Source organism: Candoia aspera, chromosome 1, assembly GCF_035149785.1.
Source record: "Candoia aspera isolate rCanAsp1 chromosome 1, rCanAsp1.hap2, whole genome shotgun sequence".
NCBI lineage: Eukaryota > Metazoa > Chordata > Lepidosauria > Squamata > Boidae > Candoia > Candoia aspera.
Window position 1 is genome coordinate 339,387,921 of NC_086153.1, and position 23,029 is coordinate 339,410,949.

Sequence of the window (23,029 nt, forward strand, 5' to 3'; positions counted from 1 at the left end):
TGAAACGGAGATGAGCACCACCCCCTAGAGTCAGACACGACTGGACTTAATGTCAAGGGAAACCTTTACCTTTACCTAAGGGATGGGTATGTTAGAGCAGTGTTTTTCAACCTGACCACTTTAAGATGGGTGGACTTCAACTCCCAGAATTCCCCAGCCAGCTTGAATTCTGGGAGTTGAAGTCCACCCATCTTAAAGCGGCCAGGGTTGAGAAACACTGCATTAGAGAGTGGAATTGAAATGAAGACTGTAAATGTTCGTGTCTAAGGAAAAGTTGATGGAAAGGAAGTTGTAAATATTGGGAGAATGTTGGAAAATGGTGGGACTGCGGTACAGGTCGTCCTCATTTAGCAGCTGCCTCCTTTAGTGACCGTTCACAGTTATGACAGTGATGAACAGTAGTCTTGTGACCCATCCTCGCATTTATAACCATTCTCAGGTCTGTAAAACAAAGGAAAGCTGAAGGAAGATCATGAGCACCATCATGGTTTCACTTAGCGACCAAGTTGCTGTTCCCAACTGTGGTCACTAAACGAGGACAACCTGTAAAGGTGGTGGAACTGGCCAAATGTTAAAATATAGATCGGGTTTGCTTACTGAAGGGCAGTGGGACTTCTTTCATGGGTGGGTGAAGACCGCATCCATGCCTGATGGTTGAAAGATGCTGTTCTCGTTCCCCCAAAGGGAAGACAATTACAGGGAAATTAGTTTGTTAAGTGTGCCTGGGAAGCATTCTGACCAAGAGGTGGTAATGAGCAAAGTTTGGGCAATGCAATGGCAGCTTTATGCTGCGCAAAGGGTGTGGAGTTTGGAGTTTAGGTCCTCAGCTGGTCGCTGAGAAATTTATGAATATGAGAAAGTTTATAGTAGGGTTGGAGCCCAGCTGCTGAATGGGGGGAGAGCGATACATGAGGAAAAGGATGCATGCTTGAGACCACCTAGAATGCTTAGCAAGTAGCTCAGCATTGAGAAGGAAGTCAGTCATGGATGTGTGATGCCCCCTCTCTGCATCTCCAAGGTCATCTATCTCCTGTTGGGCTTGATATATCCTTCACCTCTATAGTTCCTCACGCTTCATACCTTGACTAGGCTTCGAGTAACCTTGGCTTACCTCCAAGGTGTCTCCTGGTACTAACCTCAAACCTGATGGAAAGCAAATTGGGTTTGTCCTAATAGTCTGGTCAGTGTCTTCCATAAGTTGGTAACAACCTCTAGGAATGGCAAATATATAGTACTGCCCGGTAGGCTTCTCTGAAGCTTCTCAGAAAACAGAAGTTCTACCTTCCTGATGGGAACCTCTTTCAGCGGCACAGGAAGATCTCCAGATGGGCTGCTGCTTCAGTTCATCTCAAGGAGTTGATGCTTCCCTGGAAGGCCATGTGGGATGAGGACTGCTGTTTCAAGTTGTGAAGATGGAGTTCATGGTCAAGGGTCCACCTCCAGTTTTCCTTGCCATGTGAGAAAAGGCAGATGATGTCCAACAGCCTTCACAGCAGTGGAATGTCACAAGATGTGGTGTTCATTGCTAGTATAGATAGCTTCAAGAGGAGACCGGACCAATTCCTAGAGGCCAGGTCTACCAGTGGCCACTAGCCTTGAAGTTCAGGCACAAGGGCAGTCCTCCTCTGCATACTAAAAGCATGGGAACTGCACTGGGGGTGTCCTGGATCCCCAAACTGTGGATTTCCTACATGCATCTGGTGGGCCATCCCATGAGACTGAAAGCTGGTTAGATGGACCAAGGCTTGATCCAGCAGAGTTGTTTTCATATGCCTGAAGAGTTTCATTTGTGAAGCTTGTTTCCCACTGAGACCAATATCGCCATATTTTCCCCACCAGGAAAGGCCCTTTTATCAGCCCATTTCCCCACATCACAGAATTTATTGCTGATACTGTGTATCTCGTACTCCATCTGTAAACTGCTTTGGAGGCTTGGCTGAAGGGCAGCATGTGATAGATAAAAATAAGTCAACAGAGACAAGCCAGGATGTTTACAAACAGGTTTGAAGTTTGGAAAAATGCTGCAGAATGGTCCCAATCAAGAAATTATTTCAGCAAAAGAATGAGAGATCCCACTGAGTCAAAGGCCCCCACTATTCCTTCAGATTGTTTTGGGTGGAGGGGGGGGACATGCTGGCAAGGAACAACAGCCTTTTTCCTTTCTGCCTCACTCTTCCCCCTCATTCACTTATCAACTACATTTAAATCTTGCCTCATATTCAAGAGGCTCAGGATAGTGTGCATTGGTACGCCTCTCATTTTATTTCCACAACAGCCCTGTGAGGTAGTTTGGGTTGAAAGAAAGGTACTGGCTCCAAGTCACACAGGGTTGAGTGGCTATTTGAATCCAGGCCTCCCTGGACCCAATTCAACATTTAAGCACCATACCAAGCTCTCAGAACAGGCCCATCCTTGCTTCAACTTTTTGCAAGCATTTAGGATATACCAACATCTGCCTTGGAGGGACCTCCCCTCCCCCCAAATCCTAAAGAGGAAATGCATTAGAGAAACTAGACATTTTAAAAGACAGACCTATACAAATGTTTAACACGGTGCCAAGCTTTGTGTATGGGCCTGATCCCCCTGGAAATTGGAATGGTGTGAAAATAGCTGCAGATTGGAACGGGGACTTGGGAAAGTTGAAAGCCAACTTTGACAACTTGAGAATGCTCAGTGCAATGTTATTTTTTAGTTTCTCTTCAAACCAGACTTGGCATCCCATGGTGATGCGAGAGGAAAGAAGTATGTGCCAGAGGCGACAGGCAACCCAGAAGTGGCGACGCACAGTCCTGGGGAAGGTGTGGGTGGTGCAGATTTCCAACAGAGGAATAATGGCGCAGCTCCCCAAGTGGGCACATTTCCTGGGATGTGAGCTCTATCCGGTTAGTAGGGAGTTACATTTCCAACCCACAGCCCAAGGACTCTCCTCCTTCTGTTCACTGGTTATGATTCCTCTAGGAATGAAAATCAGGACAGGGAACATGCAGCCCGACCAATTTTGCTGGAACCCTAGTTACCCCCAGGCCTGGCTAGAACGATGAGAGCTGCAGCCCAAGAACCCTTGAATTGGCGGCAGGATCCACGCCACACAGTTAACCACGCTACGTTACGTCTTAGTTCAGGAGAAATCCCCACTTCTGTGATCAGCAGAGACGGCGATGGCAGGGAAAGGACAGATGCCAGAGAAAACTCTCTACGTGTGTCTTTTGAGTTGGAAACTCAGCCCCCTTTTTATTCAGACCCGCAACTTCCCACAATCCCCGCTGCACACGCTTCGGTGCTGGATCGGGGGGTCGCCCAAGCCAACCAATGGGGAGGCCTGGCAAAGTGGCGTAAGGGACTGTCACATGATCGGAAGAACTGCCAGGGCGGAAGTGGGGTTTGGGCTGTTATTCAACAGAGCCAACAGACGTGCAAATCCGGGGTCAGAAGGCAAGGCGGGAGCCGCTGGGAGGGGAATGCCCTTTCTCCGTCCCTTTCACTCAGGGCTGGGGTCTCAAAATGGGTTTGCATGACCGGTGCAGGGGATGGGTGGGGGAAGAGGTTCAAGGAAGAGGAAGTGAGTTGCTTATTCCTTTAGACCAGTGTTTCTCAACCTCAGCAGCTTTAAGATGTGTGGACTTCAACTCCCAGAATTCCCCAGTCAGCCATGCTGGCTGGGGAATTCTGGGAGTTGAAGTCCACCCATCATAAAGTTGCTGAGGGTGAGAAACACTGCTGTAGACCAATTCTCATAAAAGACAAACTCAATTTCCAAAGTGTATTAGAGGAATGTGGAGAATTTTTTTTGGGGGGGGGAGGGAAAGGACATTCAAGACTACAAAACAATAAAAGGAAAAGATCCGAATTCTATAGAATGTGCCAGATGCTTGGCATGAGCAAAACAAAACTGACCACCTGAATAATTGGGGGTGGGAAAACACTTTTTTTTTTTGTTTACACAATATAAATATGCACACAAATTACAGCAATGGTGATTATTTCCATCAGCATTTACCCATGCAGTGCAACCCTCCTTCCACTTCACCCGTCCTGCGTTTGTGAATCCCTTCCCTTGATCAGCCCCACCCCCAAAAGTTTAGAAAACAGAGTTATTCACAGCTCCAAATTCTTTTTAAAAGACTGGTTTACACTATTGCGGCCTGGGAGCCAAAAAGCAAGGCATTTTAAAAAAGTATTTTATACAAGCAAGTTATCCCTCCATCTCGCACTGGACGGTTGAGAATCTGAAAAGGGCAGCCCCGGAAGCAGCTTGGGACGCCCTTTTGTGGTGTGCAGGAACAGATTCCCACCCGAATTCAGGTTTAAGTAAGACTGGAAAACCACAATACGGTTTAATGAAGTTGTGGTCGTAAAACATCTCCGAACCCTTCCGGTGAGGCATTACACCTTCTACACGTGGAGATGGGGGGAAAGAGAAATGGTGGCACGTTTTACGGGAGTGGAATTCCACACCTTGAAATGTCGCTGCCTTTACAGGGAGCGGCTGTTGCGGGCCAGCCTCGAGAGGTCCAGCCTAAATAAATGTTGCCTAAAGCAGCAGGCAATGGGAGAGGGGGCCGTTCAAAAAAGGAAGCAGGACGACTTGTGGGAGCTCTCCACTTGGCGCCTCCCGTCTTCATGGCCAGAAGAGGCGATTTCAGGCATTGGTGAAAAAAATTCTGGGTAGGCGTGGAAGCCGGTGGGTTTCATTTCAGACTTCACGCCTAAATCCCTCCATTGTTTCTCTAGATCAGTGTTTCTCACCGTGGCCACTTGAAGATGTGTGGACTGCAACTCCCCAGCCAGCAGGGAATTCTGGGAGTTGAAGTCCACACATCGTCAAGTTGCCAAGTTTCAAAAACACTGATCTAAATGGTCCAGGAGTTCAAGATGCACCCATGGTCAGTCTGCCCCACCTGATTCACACACCAACGTGGAGGAACAACACCTTGCAACAGTTGGCTAGGAGAACAGCTCCTGCATGTTGCAACAAGCTCCAGAAGGAAGCTTCCTCCACTTCAGCTTTTAAGACGGGCTTTCTTTCCAGGAAAAGGAAGAGGGAAAAAAGTTATCTTTCAATTTCATGCACGCAGATGAGGCTGAGAACAAACGGGCACGTTGCAGGCTGAGTGTACAGGTAGTCCTTGCTTAACAACCATTCATTTAGTAGTGATTTGGACTTACAATGGTGCTGGAAAAACCGACTTACGACCGGTCCTCACACTTACGACTGTCGCAGCGTCCCCATGGTCACGTGATCACGATTCAGGCACTTGGCAACCAGTTCACATTTATGACCACCGCAGTGTCCTGTGGTCACGTGATCGCCATTTTCAACCTTCCCAACTGGCTTCTGGCAAGCAAAACCAATGGGGAACCATGTGATTTGCTCAGCAACCATGTAGTTTGCTTAATAACCTCGGTAATTCACTTAACGACCACTGCAAAAAAGATCACAAAATCAGGTCAGATTTGCTTAATGACTGCTTTGCTGAGCAACCAAAATTCCGGTTCCAATTGTGGTCATTAAGCGAGGACTACCTGTACCAGCTGTATGGAAACAGCACCGTATCTGTTGGGCACTCAGTGGCAAAATACAGAAGTGACCTCCTGAAAAAATGTGAAGTCAGGGCGACAGCGTGGAAGAAGAGAGGTGAGCCAACGAACTGGGCCCCAATCTGTTAATTTTGATTCTTCGCACACAAACCTGCTTTATGCAAACCTGAGCTGGGTTCTTGCACAAATCTAAAATGGCTATTTAATTCATGGAGGTGGCAGCCACCTCCCTTTAGCACGTCTGGGCAGTTCGTGCTGGGGAGGGGACCAAAAAGGAGCTGGCAGGCCCAGGAGAGGGAGGGGCTGCCAAGAGTCATCTCTCCCCTCCCCTTCCAGGAGAGCCTCTGCGCAGTTTGCGGACGGACGGACGGACGGAAGCAGGAGCCGGCTGTGCAAGAACAACCCTCCCTACTCGCTTTACACCGGCACTTCTCAGACTCGGCAACTTGAAGATGGGTGGACTTCAGCGCCCAGAATTCCCCAGCCCGCCCGCCCGCCTGCCACGTCTCCCGAGCATAAACCGGAAGGCAGGAAAGAGGGCAGCCCCCTCCCCCCTAAGCTGGTACCAAAGGGTTAAGACTGAAACCCACCTACTAACAGTTCAATGGTGTAATTTATTACAAAACATTTCATTTGAAAATGTATTTTGTTTAACAGAAACGTCCCCATATTCTTTTTCCACAAAAGAGGTATTCAGCCCCCCACCAAAATAAAATAAAATAAAATAAAAAATAAAATAAAATAAAATAAATATAAGTTCTCCATCTCCGCAAGATGGCAAAGGATCTTTCCTCCTCCTCCTCTTTTTTTTTTGAAGAGCAAGGGTGGGGGCCCCAGGACCCCCAAGGTGCTGGATCCCAACTTGGACTGTGGCTGACCACGAGGCCAGGCGAGCCCAGACTGGTGGAACCAGGAGAGGACCCCTTTCTGGTGACTCGCCCCAAATGCCGGGAAGGATGCCCGATTCATTTCTAAAGCTGCTTTACAAGGAAGGGAGGGGGAAAAAACTGTGAAAACCCTTCACTCTTTCATTTTGTTGGTTTTGCTTGCATTTCTTTTAAAAAACACAATGTTTCCTTTTTTTTCTTTTAATAGAAAATGTCAAAGGCAATTTTTCATATATATATGTATATATAATATATACATACACAAATTGCTAATTCCCAAAAGGCTGCTTCAGTAGTCAGGGAGATAGCACCTTTTCAAAAAGGGAAAGGAGAGAGAGAGGGAGAGAGAAATGGCTGAGATTAAAAACTGGAGTCACCTTTGCAAATTCCAAACATTTCTTGAAGCTTTTTTTTAACCAATGAAAACAAACCAATGAAAGATTGAAAGTTCAGTCACAGACAGCTTTGCCTGCCAGGATTCTTTCACTGTTTCTATGGAGAAACGTTATCCCCCCGCCCCAACCCCGCGACCCCAAGGAAAAAGGTTTTGTCTGCTCGAAAGTCGTCAGCAGGAGGAACAGAGGTAGGCTAGGGCAAGACAAGCTTCTCAAAAGTCCAAACCCAGAATGGAAGGAAGGAGTCAATTTGCAAGTTATTGCACAAGGGCTGGGTCTCTCACGCCGGTTCTCCACTTAAGTTAACTTTCCGCAGGGCGGTGCAAAAGGGTGTTTCAAAGAGTTCCAATTTCCTTTCCTCGAAACGCAAAGCACGGTCCAGCCTGGCAAAGCTCTTCTTGGGTCCCGGCTAGAACTTCGCCTGCAGGAGGGTCTCCATAAGAGCGAAGTGGTCGGGGCGGGGGCTGCCGTCCTCGCCGCTCTTTGTGGCGCCCACCCGCGGGCGCTTGGCTGCTTTCGAGTCGTCTCCCGAGACTGTCTCTTCCTGAGGCGCTCCGCTGCTCAGGGACTGCCGGGTGACAAGAACGGGACAGGCGTGAGGGGGAAAGCAGGGGGCGCGGGGAGATCCGGCGGGGACGAGGCGAGGCGCAGCCCCACAGAAGGCTTTTGGGCCGGCCCTGCCAAGCGCCAGACCCGGGTGCCTCTTCTCTACGGGACACACACGCCCTGCCCCCAGCCGAGGCCTGAGGCTCTCCCCTACTGCATCCAAAGGGTGGGACAACCACAGCTTCCACTTAGCAATTCAAGGGACTGCATGGCGGAGGTCAGAGAACGAAGGCGCAAACGCCCTAGTGGGGTAACCAGAGCCGCCCTTCCCGCTTCTGCTTCTGGAAGGCAGAAAGACGCCAGGGTGGCTCAACGGCAGTCCCTATCGGAAACCATGCTAGCCAGATGCTCTGTTTCTCTTCCTGCACAAATTTGCTTCCAGCAGATTTACCTTGTTTTCATGCTGCCCAACGGCTTGCCAACCATCTAAAATCAAAGGAACTGCGTGCCTTGAAGAACTGGCTCCCTTGCTAAAGCACCACCACAATTACCATGGCTCTCCCTAAGGAGCAACTGATCGAGTGCCCTCTTGTCCTCCGTGGGTGGCGTCGGGAACTGTGCCCTCTCTTGGCACATCTGATACGTATCTGCACGTTCCTTCTGCCTGCCCACCAAATGATTGCTTACAGACCCCTCTGAGCCGGCTGTTTCTGGACCCTGCTCAGGAACAATCTGCTGCCTTGCAAGTAAGAAATCCCAGGGCCAACCCTGGAATCTCAGGGTGGGTTGAGAAACTGCTACCGGTGCGGACATTTCTGAATTATCTTGGCCGAGAGCAAAAGGCAACTTCCCATATTCTTCATTTCCCGCCTACCTTCCTGCCTTCCTTTTGAGGCAAAAGGGAAGAAGCTGTCCAGGTTGACATGAGCTGCGTGTGTCTCATTCCCTGAATCAGGGCCCAAAACAGGGCCCTGGAGAAAGTGCTCGCTCTGCTTTGCCAGCTTTTGATTGTGGACATCTGCATCGCAAGCAGGTACTTGTTGTGAATGTCCTGGGTGACAGCAGCTTTGACCTGATTTTCACAGAAATATTGCAAAAAAATCTCCAAGCTGCATCTCTGCAACAGTGAGCCACAGATACCTACCAGGCGAGATTTTACTCTCTTGGGAAGTTCCTCGTCAAGGGTATAGATCTCCCCACGTTTGACCATCAGCTGAGAGCCATCTTCAAACTCTACCTGTGGAAGTAAATGGAGCAATTTCAAGCACTCGGCCTCTTGTTTATGATCCGTAACTTCCATATTACCACCCTGCCACTCTTCTGTTTAACCCAACTGAGATGGGTTAGCCTCAGGTGTACTCCTTGTTCAGGCTCAAATGATCCTACTTCGGGCACAGGATGTGCAAGCCCAGCTCTCTAGAGGAGGCTCTGATGCTGGGAAAGGTGGAAGGAAAGGGAAGAGGACGACGACCAGCAGCGAGATGGATGGACTCAGTTACAGGGGCAACGGGGGAACTGTTGGAAGACCAGGTTAGGGACAGGTCGTCATGGAGAAAATCTATGTGGTCACTAAGGGTTGACAATGACTTGAGGGCACATAATCAATCAATCAATCAATCAATCAATCAATCATAGTTCTTGTTAAATCCAGAGAAGGGCTTCCTCTTAGCAGTCACAAACCACCCTCTTGGAGTTTCTCTTTTTCTCTGCCAACCAAGACACCAACACAACCCGGTTTGCTTGCAAATATCTTGTTCTCTCCAGACTACAAAGAACAGCTTGTTCATCAGCTCTCCCCAGATGCCCCTGGAGAGGCATCACGACAAGTTTTCAATTCCAAAAGCAGGCCAAGGCCCTCACAGTGAGAGTATCTAGTCTGAACAGGGGAGGGGGAGGAGGAGGAGGAGGAGGTGGTGGTGGTAACTGGGATCTTACCTGAAAGATCTGGCTGACGTGGGCAGCAATGAACTTGGCTTGGTAAGTGATGCCGTTGGTCAAGTGCAGCTGGACCAACTCGCCCTCAGCAGGCGGTCCCATCTTAAGGCAGTCTCTGCTCTGAGAAACCAATTTATTTATTTTATTTAGTTTGAAGATTGATATGGCCCCCACCTTGTGGCACACAGCTGTGCTGCATTTTGGGAAGGTCGGGGGATTCAGGAATGAACATGGGTGTCTTAAGATTTTGCAGCTGCTTTAAGCAGCTATTTCACCCTTAAAACCTTTGACCTGCCTTCTCAAAATGGGTCCTGACTCTGCCCACCTTTGAGCCGCAACCACTGACAAGCCAGCACCCCAGCCAATGACCTCAGCTTACAGAACAGAGTTGTTAAACAGGTTCTCATGCTTGTAGAACCTTTCTTGTCTAGTCCCTCTGCTGCCCCCCTTCCTCCTCGGCTGCCTGTTCTCCACCATCACCGAGTACAGGTAGTCCTTGTTTAGCGACTACAACTGGGACCAGCAACTCAGTTGTTAGGCGAAGCAGTCACTAAGACAAAGCGCGACTGCGCTTGAGATCTGACTTCGGCTTTCCTTTGCTTTACAGACCTGCAAAGGTCGTCAGTGCGAAGATTGGTCACTAAGTTACCTTTTCATCACTGTCATAACTGCAAAAAGTTGCTGTATGGGGCAGTCACTAAATGAGGACTACCTGTAACACTTCCAACGAAGTACCAAAGAGCAACCCGATGTGTGTCTACTCTCATCTGTATCAGCCTTATCCAACCTGGGCTTTCTCCAGACTGCAAGAAGTCCCAGAATTCCTAGGTGGCATGGCTAACCGCTGAGAATTCTGGCAACTGAAGAGCACAACTCGGGAGGGAGCAACCCGAATCCTGACCTGGATGCCCAGAACTGAATCAGAGATATCCTGCATCTAAACCAAGTCCCTGCCATTGCGCTACGGACGGTTCCAACGAACAGACAAAGCCACCAGATACGGAGCCAGGCCGCGGCTCCACCAGGTCCAGGGACAGCAGCTCTCCAGTGCTCGGTTCTGCCCTTCGGCCCAACCGGGCACCAAAATAACCGGAGCCGTCTTTGGGTGTGGCGAGGCTGGCGGCTGTTCCGCTTCCGATGACGCTCTGCCCCTCCAGAAGAGGAAGAGGACTCTCACGTCTGGGGATGTTACACACCCCACTCGAAGACACCCAGCCCCTCAAGGCTACTTACAACAACGTTTTCTGGATAAATGTTATCACTGTAAGAACCATCATCAAAATTGACTTCGTAAAAGGTCTGCGTTGTCACCCCAATCACTTTACACCGGTAATAGAGGCCGTTCCTGTTCTTCGTGATGACCGTCTGGCTCAGGGAGACCTCCCTGGAAAAGGGAAGCTATAAAAGACCAAGACTTTAGATAAACCGCAAGGACCAGGGACGGTGAAAGAGGGGCAGGTGCAAGGGAGACCTACAACGTGGCTGGCTGCTTTGTGCTTGAAGCAGGTGATGGACACAACGTAGGGCCAGTCGTCGGGCTCGATGGGCACTCCTGCCGCATGGGCGCAGGTGACGTGGAACGATGTGGAGCAGTGCTCGTAAGAGCACTGGATGCAGGCCCCCGACACTCTCTTCATCCGCTTCCGGCAGTACACGCATTTCTAGAAAGGAAGGGGAGCGGATGTTACGGGCCAGCAGAGGATTCAGCATCGCTGCAGGGCTTCTGATAGTGCGAAGTTCGGATTCTCTGCTGGAGCACTGCCAAGCGTGAGCAATTCGGGAAAGGCAAATCACTGGGAGCGGCGGAATACCGAGGTTCAGACGCAACATAGCCCTGAGACTCCAAAGCTAGAGGCAAGGAGCCCAGCCAGACCTCAGTCTGGCCCACCAAAGGATCCCACACCCTGTGCCAGGCCACCTTCCAAAGGAGAAAGCTATCAACTACCCCTAGCCTAGAGGTTACTTCTGGGAACGCAGGGAGCAGACAGAGGCTCTCCCACCCGTGCCCAGTTTGTGGGCTTCCCCGCGGTGTAGTAGAATGCACTGGCCTGGGCTGGTAGCTCCTCTGACACCCTTTGCTAATTCTGGCTGCTGCCTCAATTCTCCCAGAGTTACAGACAGTCCTTGACTTACGTCCATTTGTTCCGTGACTGTTCAAAGTAACAGCATTGCTGAAACAATGGAGGTACGACCAATCCTCGGAGTTCCAGCCACTCCAGTGTGACGTACCTGACTCCATTACTGCACAGCTAGATTGCATGTCTCTCACGTAGCCTCAGGGCATGACTTGTATTTCCCTATTCTCTTTGTACTCACTCCCCCGCCCTGATAGAACTGCTGAATAAAAGGAGGTGGGGGCGTGGCACCAGGAGGCAGTACCAGCAACCTCCTGAGATGTAGCGTCACTCACCACCACAAAAGAATCCTGTGCCTACCGTTGTTTTTTCGACCTCACCCTTGCGAGGGAATCGTTGGCTCATTCCCCCCCAGGGAATCCCATAGACCGAAGGGCGAAGGACTGGTCGCGTGACGCGACAACTGGGGGCTCGTCCGGGATCCCTTCGGTCTCACGGTGTGATCTCTGTCTAGAGGTGCACTGCCTTCACTCTCGTTACTACGCACCTGGAAAAGGCTCTGCAATCGTAAGTAATGGGCTCCCCACTCTCCAAAGTTTCGTCAGTTCATAGGGACGAACTTTATGATTTAGTGAAGAAGGCTAACTCTTGTCAAAAGGCTAACGGTACGACCATCTTTCCCATTTCAAAAAAATCGGTGACTCAACTCCTACTGTACATGGACAGACACTGCCCTGTCTATCCTTCAGAGGGGTCGCTCAAAGCATCCACTTGGGAAAGGATAGGAAAATATTTTCATGATACCCCACGAGCACCCGTGCCTATTCTGACTGCCTGGAAGGCTGTTATGGCGGCCATCAACACTCTTTACCCTCCCCCGTCTTCCCCGGAAACTTGCCCTTCTCCTCCCGGCCCAAAAACCCCACCCCCTCTTGCCGCCCATCTCGATGCTGCCTCACCACCACCCCCTCCATACCCAGCCGTTCCTCCTCCCCCTTCAGCTCCAACCCCCGGATCCCCTCAACACCACCCCCTAGGAGGCGCCATCACTGAACTCCTCTCCTCCCCCCTCTCGTTGGAAATGGAGAGTCCCTCTGCCTTTCCCATGACCATCGGCCTAGGGGCGGCGGGAGGAAATTTGTATAACAATATTGAACTTAAGGTTTTGAAACAAATCAAAGATGCTGTAACCACCTACGGCTTGCACTCTCCTTTTACTAGGGGAGTTTTAGACTCTTTAGTTACTGCTAACACTGTTATGTTATTGTATGATTGGAAAATGCTTTTTTCTATGCTTATGACCCCGGCGCAATACGTTGTGTGGCAATCTGAATACGACAAAGGGGTGGAAGTAGAAATTAGAAGAGGTCTTCCCGCAGGGGTGACCGCAAATCAATTATTAGGAAAGGGACAATTCGCAACCTTAGTCCAGCAACAGAACTCCCCCCGTCGTTGTTTTGCTATTATTCACATGTGCGCCATGAATGCTCTCAAAAGAGTGGATGATTCCGACTCTCAATCCACCCAAACGTTTTTGAAAATAATGCAAGAACCAAATGAACCATATGCTTCCTTCATAAGTCGCCTTCAGATTGCTTTAGACCGACAAATTGATAATGCCACGGCTAAACATGAGCTGCTAATGAAACTTGCTTTCTCTAACGCTAATCATGACTGCCAGACCATTCTGCAACCCGCAGTCAATCAACCGGGTGTAAAGCTTGCAGACTTCCTGCAACTCTGCGGAATCGTTGGTACCACCTCTCACAAAGTGAGCGCTCTCGCTGCCGCCATTACCACCTCGCTGCCTTCTACTAACCCCTCCCCTCAGCTCCATTCCCCGGAAGCCCTCGCAGTCACTCGTCATGGAAATTGCTTCAATTGTGGGAAGCCGGGCCACTTTAAGAATCAATGCCGTGCACCCGGGGGAGGTGGGGCGCCCCCTTCCACTCAAAGGGGGCCGCCCCCCCCCTCCAAACCTAAAACTCCTTGTCCCAAGTGCCGCAAAGGCTATCATTGGGCCTCGCAATGTCGCAATAACTCCTCCCCTCACCAGCCTTCGGAAAACTAGATCGGGGGTTGTCAGCTAACCCCGCCCCAAAGGCTGAATTACCCATCACCAGCTTCCCTGTGGAGTTGGCAGAGGATCTTTTGTATGACGATCCGGGGGCTGTCCTTTCCCTTCCTCTTGTTGTCACGCTGCATAAACCCCTCCCTCCTCTTACCCCTGCTTTGCTTATTCCCAACTCCTCGCTTACGCTTGAGGGAATGGTTGCTGCTCCCTATTTGTATGATTCATCAGATTTGACACAAATTGCTCTGGCAGGAGTGGGAGATAGGTGCTTTTCCTTAAATAAAGGAACAATTGTCGCCACGCTCATACTTCTCCCTTCTCCTGATATGCCATCATTGTTTGCCTTGCAGCAACCAGTCCAAACCTCTAAACCCACCCTCCTTGTCACACTAAATGGTCGCTCTTTCGGAGGCTTGATTGACACCGGCGCCGACGTCTCTGTCATTCGTTCCGCTGAATGGCCCTCCTCCTGGCCTATCGCTGAAGCCTCCTCGGTGCAAGGAGTAGGCGGAGCACAGGCCGCTAAGGTCAGCTCTCATTGGCTTTCTGCTGTGACTGCTCATTCTCATATTACAGCGTATCTAAAGCCTTATATCTTGCCTTTGCACTGTAACCTATGGGGCCGTGACTTGCTTTCACAGTTCCACGCTTTTATTCAACTTCCCTAATGGCTTTACAGGACCCTTCAGGGTCTCTCTCTCTCTCTCTCAAAACCTCTGTGCCGGTATGGGTTGATCAATGGCCACTCACCAAAGAGAAACTGGACGCCTTACATATCTTGGTCCAACAGCAGTTAATTGAAGGCCATATCGAAACCTCCACCAGCCCATACAATACTCCGGTATTTGTCATCAAAAAGAAGTCTGGCAAATGGCGCCTCCTACAGGATCTTAGGGCTATCAACACCATCCTTCAGCCCATGGGACCTTTGCAGTGTGGACTTCCCAACCCCAACTTGATTCCGGAAGGACACGACCTTATTGTAATAGACCTCAAGGATTGTTTTTTTTCCATACCTTTGGCACAAAAGGACAGAATTATTTTCGCATTTACGGTACCGGAACTTAACAATTCAAAGCCTACTGCTCGGTACCAGTGGAAGGTCCTCCCACAAGGCATGTTGAACTCACCCACAATGTGCCAATTTTTTGTCGATAAAGCATTGCAACCCTATAGATCCCAATTTCCGCATTTTCTTGTGTATCATTATATGGATGACATTTTAGTCGCTGCTGAGGGCCCGAAAGGGACAGTTCAAAAAACTTTTCCTATTCTTTTAGCCACCCTAGCAACGGCAGGGTTGCACGTTGCACCAGAAAAGGTCCAGTCTCGTTATCCAATGCAATATCTAGGCCACAAAGTTTTAGCCTCCACTGCTGCCCCACTTCTACCTATGCTCACGCTTCCCCAGCCGACCACCTTGGTCCAATTACAACAATGTCTGGGGGTCATTAACTGGGCCCGCGCATACCTTGCTTTAACTACACCCATGTTATCACCTTTATTCCAAGCGTTAGTGGGTTTGACAAACCCAGCTGACAAGGTATACCTTACAGAACAACAATTGCACGCCCTACAACAGGTCAATGCCGTCCTTACGACCCAATGGGTGGACCGTGCGCTCACTGACAAACTACCCTCTCTTGCCATTCTTTCGACACATCAATTATTAACTGCCATCATTGTCCAAACGTCTGATAACAAACATCTACATATTTTAGAATGGCTACACTTGCCGCACACACCTAAGACATCCATCATCACCAGAGCAGCACAAATGGCCTCTCTTGTTGAGAAAGGCCGGAAGAGGATTAGAGCCCTAATGGGACTGGATGTTTCCACCCTGTACATTCCCCTTAAGGTTACTCAATGGGAACCCCTCCTACAAAACTCCACTGCACTGCAGGATGCCTTGGAGGACTGGTGTGGCCAGGTGTCATGCCATCTTCCCCCTGATCCTCGATTGCAACTGTTGCGAACAGTACCCTTTACACTAACCTCGCCGTTCGTTCAGCAGCCACTCAAGGAAGCCCTCACTGTTTTTACAGACGGCTCCAAAACCATAGGGGCTTGTACATGGCAAAATAATTGCAAATGGCATAAACGCCTAACAGGCCCACAAGCATCTGCCCAACAGGCTGAGTTAGCCGCCTTTTTGCTAGCCTTGTCTCTTTTCCCTGAACAGCCTTTGAATGTTATATTAGATAGTATGTATGTCACTCAAATGGCTGTGGCCATGTTTGATGCATATATTTCCCCTGTTACCCCCCCCTCTCTCATGACGCTTTTTTTGCAGCTTCAAACTCTCCTGAAGGACAGAACATCCCCTTTGTTTGTAGCGCATATTAGAAGCCAACAGCTACCCGGTTTCCTGTCCGAAGGCAACCACATGGCAGATGAGGCTTGCAAAATTATGGCCTCTTCCCCTCTTCCTCCGCCGCTTCCTCCGCTTTCAGCAGGGGACAGCCATGCTTATTTCCACCACAAAAGAATCCTGTGCCTACCGTTGTTTTTTCGACCTCACCCTTGCGAGGGAATCGTTGGCTCATTCCCCCCCAGGGAATCCCATAGACCGAAGGGCGAAGGACTGGTCGCGTGACGCGACACTCCAGCACCCCTGTAGCCACGTGATTGCGACGTTGAGGGGAGCTGCGGCCACATGACCGCCACCTGTGACCTTCCCTGCCGGCTCCCCACAAGCAAAGTCAAAGGGGAAGCTGGCAGGGAAGGTCGCAAGTCGCTCCAGTAAGTCCCTCTCCGGCTTTCCTGTGCTTGTGCTGCACCGTGCCCTCCATTCCTGGTTTTCCTGCAACTGCGACTGCACTGCACCCTGCATCCCACGGCCTTCCTGCCCTTGCATGGTGCCACAGCACCCCCTCCCCAGCCTCCCCCAACTCACAAGTGGCCTGCACTGGGCCTCTTAGGGGACCCCCGGCCTCCCCCACCCCACTGTGGCACCCTCGCACTCCTTACCTGGGACTCCTGCTGCTTCCCACTTAACGACCCACGTGTTTTGGGATTATGAGGACTGTTGGGATGGTCGTCGCTAAGCGATGTGATTATGTGACGTCGCACTTTACGACGACGTCGCTTAGGGACAGTGATCCCTGTCCCAACTGCCATTGTAACCCGAGGACTGCCTGTATTTCTAATACCTACGTGGGTTGCCGAAGGATGCAGAGGCAGACATTCTGTGTGCACTCTGCAGTGGGGGTGGGGAGCAGCAGACCATGCCGCTGTGAGTTACAAAATCCAAAGCTTTCCACATCTTTACTGGCTCCTTCTGTTAGCTAACTAACCTGGCATAAGGTACAAGCTAACCAAAACCTACTAGAAGTCACAGCCAATGCTGCCTACCCAGACAAGATTAATTACGATTGCCCAAGAAGCCTGTGACCTTGCTCCTAAATCAGGATCCCCAGCATGTCGACTTCCATGCTGCCTGGGGAATTCTGCTTGAAAAAGAAAACCATCTTGCGGAGTTGAAGATGTGAGTACATTTATAGTGGATCTTGTAGACCCTGTGTAGGGGTCCCAGGTTAAGGACAGTTTTGATCTCTCCCACCACGAAACAGCAACAAGGAACCCACCAGCGTCTGGGATACTGACTGGAAGCAAAACCCCGGCCCCGGTTCAACCTCACAAGTGGGTGTCTCTCGCTGCCTACAGCCCTGGACCAGGGGATTTTTAGAAGGAAGACTGAACTACTCTAATATTTGGGGAGGGTCAGACAAGTCCTCCCCTGCCAAATCTCATGTGTCTGATCGATGCCGGAGCTTCGTACCGCCATCTGCCGAGGGGTGCCCCTAATCAGAGGGGCAAACTGGATCAAGGGCATTGCCCATGGCTGTTACCCAGAGTCACCCACAGTCTTATCAGTGGAGTATCTTTAGTCTGTATAAGTCCGGGGGTTGCTTCCAGGGTGACCCCCCCACCACACACCCCTTCGTAGCTGTCACTGTCCTTCATTAAGCTGCCTGAGACTCCCAGCTGGGTAGCTGGAGATTTTACAACCATCCACATCCAGAAAATGAAAGAAAGACAAACTTCAGTGCACAATGGCAAAGCATCCCATGACGTGGCTTTTCTTTCGCTGCGCTCCCCGGGCCTCGACCTGGGGAATCCACCCTGCGGAAGGGGGAGGCCTATTTCCGACAAAGAAGCCGCTAAACTGCCCCTTCGGAGAGTGCCACTGGGCACCTCAAATGGTCCCGGTGCTTGCCTTGATCACAGAGGGACTCGGTATGGACTGTTTAATACGGAGCCCTCATCGGTACCGGCACCGTCCAGCACTGCATCCTCCACAGCTCGGCTTTTTTTTCTTTTTAAATCAACCGCGGCTCCAAATCGTGTCAGCCAAGCCAGTACAGCATTTAGCACAAAAGTATAACTAAAATTGCTGTTTGTCTAATGTTAATCACCACAGCAAATTATTGCATTGACTAACTGCTCCTTTCCAAATCTCAAAGTCTCAGCCCAAATCAGAAGCAGAATATTCACAGCTGCGTTTGACCAAATCTGCCCAACCATTTTTCCTGGAAACTCCATGCCTCCAACCCCAAAATCACTCAGTAAGCTCATACTGTCTACATGCATCTCCCTCCTTGTTTTATAATGCAGCCTTGACGTCGTTCTTTAAGCCTCTGTTTGTTATTTCAATTGGAGCTGGCAGACTGATTCAAAAGCACCTCTGATTAACTGCAACCCCAATCCGAGCTGTGGGAAGCAATCAGAGGCCAGGAGGAGTGACATGAGAAGGCCAGAGGTCCAACGTGTGCAAAAAAGTGCCAATTGCCAGTGGAATGGCTTGCTTTCACCTCCTGGAACCGGCAGCAACTATTTCTAAGCCAATTTGCTGAAAGCTGAAATGGGTCAACCATGGAAAAGCTCCTACGACTTCAAGATTTTTCCCTCCAGGGGCCTTTTGAATGCCATTGTGGGATGGTGCTGTGACCTGGCAAGGATCTTTGACCCCATTTTTCTAACAGCAATTGGACCCACCTTCCCCAAAAGAATGCTCGGGAGAAGAATTTTCGCGTGAAATGACACGCAGCCAATCCCAGAAGCCGCTTTGCGACGTCTTGCGTGGGGGCATGGGCTCAGAGATGCCCTGTGTCTTAGCGTAACACCTGGCTCTACCTGGTGAATTTCCAGAGTTCTGCTAAACGACAGAAAGTAGCCTGGAAGCTGATTCATCTATTTCTGGTATTTGCGGAGATCAGAGAGTTTCCGTGCTATGCCCACGTCCTCCCTCCTCAGCTAAGTGATTTAGGGGGACAGGATCTGTCTCTCAGGGCTGAGCGTGCAACTCACCATCTCAACGGCCCCGCTCCCGCAACACCCTTACACCAATCTCATTTCTCTCCCAGTGGTTCTGGTGGAATACAACTGCCTGGACTTGGACAGAAGTTGCTGTATTGGGAAAGAGAGCCCCTGCCTCACTCTGCTCCAGGAGTGCCCTCGCACCCTGAGCCTTCTGGCAAGGTGTCAGGACATCACTAGCTCCTTCCCCATTTGCCAGACTGGCCAATCACAACCCTGAGGAAGGGAGGAGCTTCCTTCCTCAGCCGCTCTTAAGAAATGAAGCTGTGCCTGGCTGGATCAGACCCCTGGCCCACCCAGCCCAGCGGTCTGCTCTCACAGTGGTCAACCAACTGCACCAGGAAGCCCACTGGTTTCCTAGTAGATGGCCATCAGAGGTAGCCCTACAACCATCAAGGGCTAATAGCCCCCCGTTCCCTCCACCTCCATGAACTAGTCCAACCCGTTTCTGAAGCCAGTCAAGCTGGTAACCAGCCCCGCATCCCTGGTTCTCCTTTCCTCTATTTCCCCTTTTTCTCAGAGGACTTGGGCGCGCAAAATGGGTCAACTGACCAAGTTGACGTTTTCCCCTAGTTCCACCTGAACTAGTTCAACCTTGTGCATGACTGGATCTGTTTAGGGCTCTACTTAATTCCCTGGAATTAGATGACTGGGCTCAGTAACGTGGTCTTGTGCTCTGGGGGAGAAGACGAATGAGAGGTTCCCTTGAACTTGGTCTGGAACGCCTTCTCAAGGCTCCTTCCGACTATTTCTACTTCAGTCCCCAGGACATACACAACGCCTAGGCCTTCACCCCGAGCCGGATGATTTGCTTCAGCTTCTTGGGGAGAAAGCAATTTTCCTTTCTTTGTTATCTGCTGTCTCCCAGGGCGCGTGGCAGCAATGTAGTGGTTTTGCTGGAATGAGCGCGGATGAAACTTTGATCCCTTTTTCATTTTTACGGGTTGCAAATGTTTTCGGAAACTGGATGCATTGCTACATCTATTCTACCAAGTATGCTGTGCCGCAAAAAGCGGGGAGAGAAGGCACCACTGCACGTGGCTGTTTTGCTGAATTTTGGCCGTGGACTCCTGAGGCGGCCTGGGAGTTGTGGGGCTGCAGCGGAGAGGGGCTGTGGGGACGCATTCTTTCAGAGAGAAGCACGCTTGCTACTTAGAAGGATCTCAATCCTGAGCACTCCCTTTCGCCACCAGTCCCTTTAAAAAAAGTGCTGTATTGGAAATACAGCAGAAAGCTTGAAAAGCGCTGAACAGCATCAAACAGCCATCATCACTGCAGCTATGAGTAAGAAGCCGGTTGTCGACCCCAGGATGCGCCACAATTCATGTACTCAACAGAGGGGATGACAACTAATTATTCTGAAATTCTACATCATAAATAATTTACAGACAGGCCCTGCAAAGCCCCATCAGGAGCCACACAAACAATGCACTTTCTAAATAAGCAGGCGCACCAGAGCAAGACAAGGGGATTATTCTGTGACAAAGTGAGACATTTCGGAGCTAGGCAGGGTGCAAAGACTTTCGGGGAGAGAGGGAAGATTCAAAAAGATCTCAAGAGGCTTTAGCAGCGGGCAGAGAGGAAGAGGATGGAACTGAATGTGGAAAAATGTCAAGATCAGCAAGGAGGTAGGAAAAACGTAAGGTACAAGAATGGGAGATGAGAGGGTTGGCTTGGTAACAGCTCTGCTCACAGTCGCTCATGCCATCGTCACCTCCCGTCTGGACTACTGCAATGCGCTCTACATGGGACTGCCCTTGAAGAGCATCTGGAAGCTTCAGCTGGTGCAGGATGCAGTGACGCGGGCAGTTATGGGTGCTCCTAGGGCAGCGCATGTCACGCCCCTGCTCCATGAGCTGCACTGGTTGCCACTTGGCTTCCAGGTCCAGTTCAAGGTGTTGGTTTTAACCTTTAAAGCCCTTTGTGGCATGGGACCAGATTATTTGAGGGACTGCCTCTCCCTGATCTATCAGCCCAGCCCATTAGATCTGGCAGGAGGATGCTGCAGATACCCAGGTGGTGGGCATTCTCTGCCATGCTGCCTGCCTCATAGAACATCCCCCCGCCCCCCAACATTAGGTCAGCTCCACCCCTTTTGATCTTCTGTAAGTCCCTCAAGACCTGGTTATGCCACCAGGCCGGGGGGTCCCAGGGAACCAGAGACTTGTCTAGATGGCTCCACTACTGAGGGGGATGTACTCATTCTCTCTGCTTGGGGTTTGTATATATTTAATCTTAACTAATCTCAATTTTTCATGTTGATTTTTGTATCTTTAAATGCCTGTTTTTTATATACATTGTTTTTTATTGATTACTGTACACCGCCCAGAATCGCTTCTCATGAGATGGGCAGCTATATAAACCTGATTAATAAATAAAATAAATAAAAATAGTAGTGAAAGAGATGTAGGTGACTCTGCTCGTCTCATTACACGTGAGCCGACCATAGTTAAAGGACCCGAGTTTGTTCAGTTTGCAGAAAAGGTGCCTAAGGAGAGATACGGAAGCAGTCTCCAAATATCACAAAGGAGCAGGAGCGGATTTCTTCTCTACTGCCCCAGAGGGCAGGACCTGAACTAACGGGTCACGGCCACAAGGAAGGAGCTTCAGGTTAGACATCAGGAGCAGCAGTCCCTTCCAACTGCAAGGCACAAGTATAGCTGGGAGACAGCTGGCCTGGCAGTCATTACATGCAAAGGATCTGGGTGTTTTATCACAAGTTGAACCTCAGTCAGCAGTGGGACGGAGGTGCTAAGCAGGCAAATGCTGTTTTGGGGTGCATGAACAGGAGCACAGAGCCAGATCACAGGAAGTCACTCTTCTATCCACTTAGCCTTAAGCAACCCCCTTCACCCAGTTCTGGGCACCAGAGTTGAAAAAAAAAGGGGGGCCGTGACAAATCAGAGTGGGTTCAGAGAAGGGCTTTAAGATGGTGAGGGGCCTGGAAACTGAGCCCTACGAAGCACGGTGAAAGGGCCTGGGTGTGTTTCGACTGCAGCAGGGAAGGCTGAGGGGAGGGAAGAAAGCAGTCCTCAGATATGGGCAGGATCAGCAGAAGGAGGGGACTTCTCTTCTCTGCTGCTCCGGTAGGCAAGAGCAGAACCAATGGATGGAGACCCCAAGGAAGAACATTCAGGCTGGCACCAGGAGGAACACCCTGACTAAGAGTTGCCAGCCAGCGGAACAGGCTGCCACATGAATTGAGGAGTTTTTGTTCATGATAAATCCTGTACTGAGGAAGGGGTTGGCCAGATAACCTCTCAGGTCCCTTCCAAGTTCATGACTATTTCCCCACTTTGCTCCGGGGAGGAGCAAAGGGAGCAGCCGGGAGAATTGTGCCGGCCTCCTCCTCACCAGGGCTCCACTTCTGCTGACTGAAATCCCACCAGTGGGGCATAACGGCTCTCTCCCCGCAAAAGCCTCACCAGCTATCAAGTTGCTGCAGCCCGCCTTCACCGTTACGGGGAAGGTCTCGTGATCGGCTTCCAAAGGTTGTTTTGGATTTAATCACCCAGGGAAGAGAGGGGATTCTGTCCCAATGGTGTCTGTTGTTAGGACAGTGTCTTCTACCTCCCCAAGCCACCCCCTGAAGCGTGCCCAAGCATCAGAAAGCTCCCCCACTTGCTCCTCCTCCCCTTAATCCCTAATCCTGCCACAGGGCTTTCGGAGTTCCCTCCCTCGGCTCGCTCCCTGTGCGCACCGGTTTTCTCGAAGATCACCTGTTGCTATCCGGTTACGAAGAACCGACAACAGACTGTTCGTTTTCAAATCGGGTCACTGCAGCACGGAGTTTGTCTGCTGCAGAATGTTTGCTTGCTCCACCCTCCCACCAAGAGACTAATTCAAACCTGGTCTGTTTCCCCCACTCCAGATTTTGCAGCCCATATACCGGAATTTCCCTTCGCTCCCAAATGGCAGCATCCTCATTTCAGCCTTTATTTCCCTGCTTCCCAATACTCTCCCCCCACAACACAGCTGGCCAGCTGGCCTTCTGGTCAACACCTAGAAAGAAGGGACTGCGATACACCGACAAGAAGGAAAATGAAACTAAAGGAAGTGCAGAAGAGAAGGATCTGAACCTTTTGGTGTTTGAATGGCTGCTGAACCTTCCGCAGCAAAGCACAGAAGTGGAAATACAAGGCAGAGACCCTTGGCTACTCTTTTGAATTCAAGGTAGCCCAAATACGGGAGACCATTTAAAACTTTGCCTCTGAGCACTGGAAACTACCTTGTTCCAACCACCGAGCATTCCGTTTT

The 23,029-nt window shown here is 50.3% G+C and overlaps 1 protein-coding gene across 1 annotated transcript in view; it reads right to left on the reverse strand.

The window, feature by feature from the left end:
• Positions 1 to 6,140: 6,140 nt before the first annotated feature.
• KDM4B (lysine demethylase 4B) overlaps positions 6,141 to 23,029 on the reverse strand; it is a 170,716-nt gene continuing 153,827 nt past the window's right edge. Inside the window, exons 19-23 of the mRNA XM_063290916.1 lie at positions 10,777 to 10,962; positions 10,535 to 10,699; positions 9,302 to 9,421; positions 8,511 to 8,603; positions 6,141 to 7,388 (exon numbers count right to left, since the gene is read on the reverse strand). Of these exons, the coding sequence (XP_063146986.1) occupies positions 7,230 to 7,388; positions 8,511 to 8,603; positions 9,302 to 9,421; positions 10,535 to 10,699; positions 10,777 to 10,962 (723 nt within the window). The 3' untranslated portion in view covers positions 6,141 to 7,229. The remainder of the gene's footprint in view (positions 7,389 to 8,510; positions 8,604 to 9,301; positions 9,422 to 10,534; positions 10,700 to 10,776; positions 10,963 to 23,029) is intronic.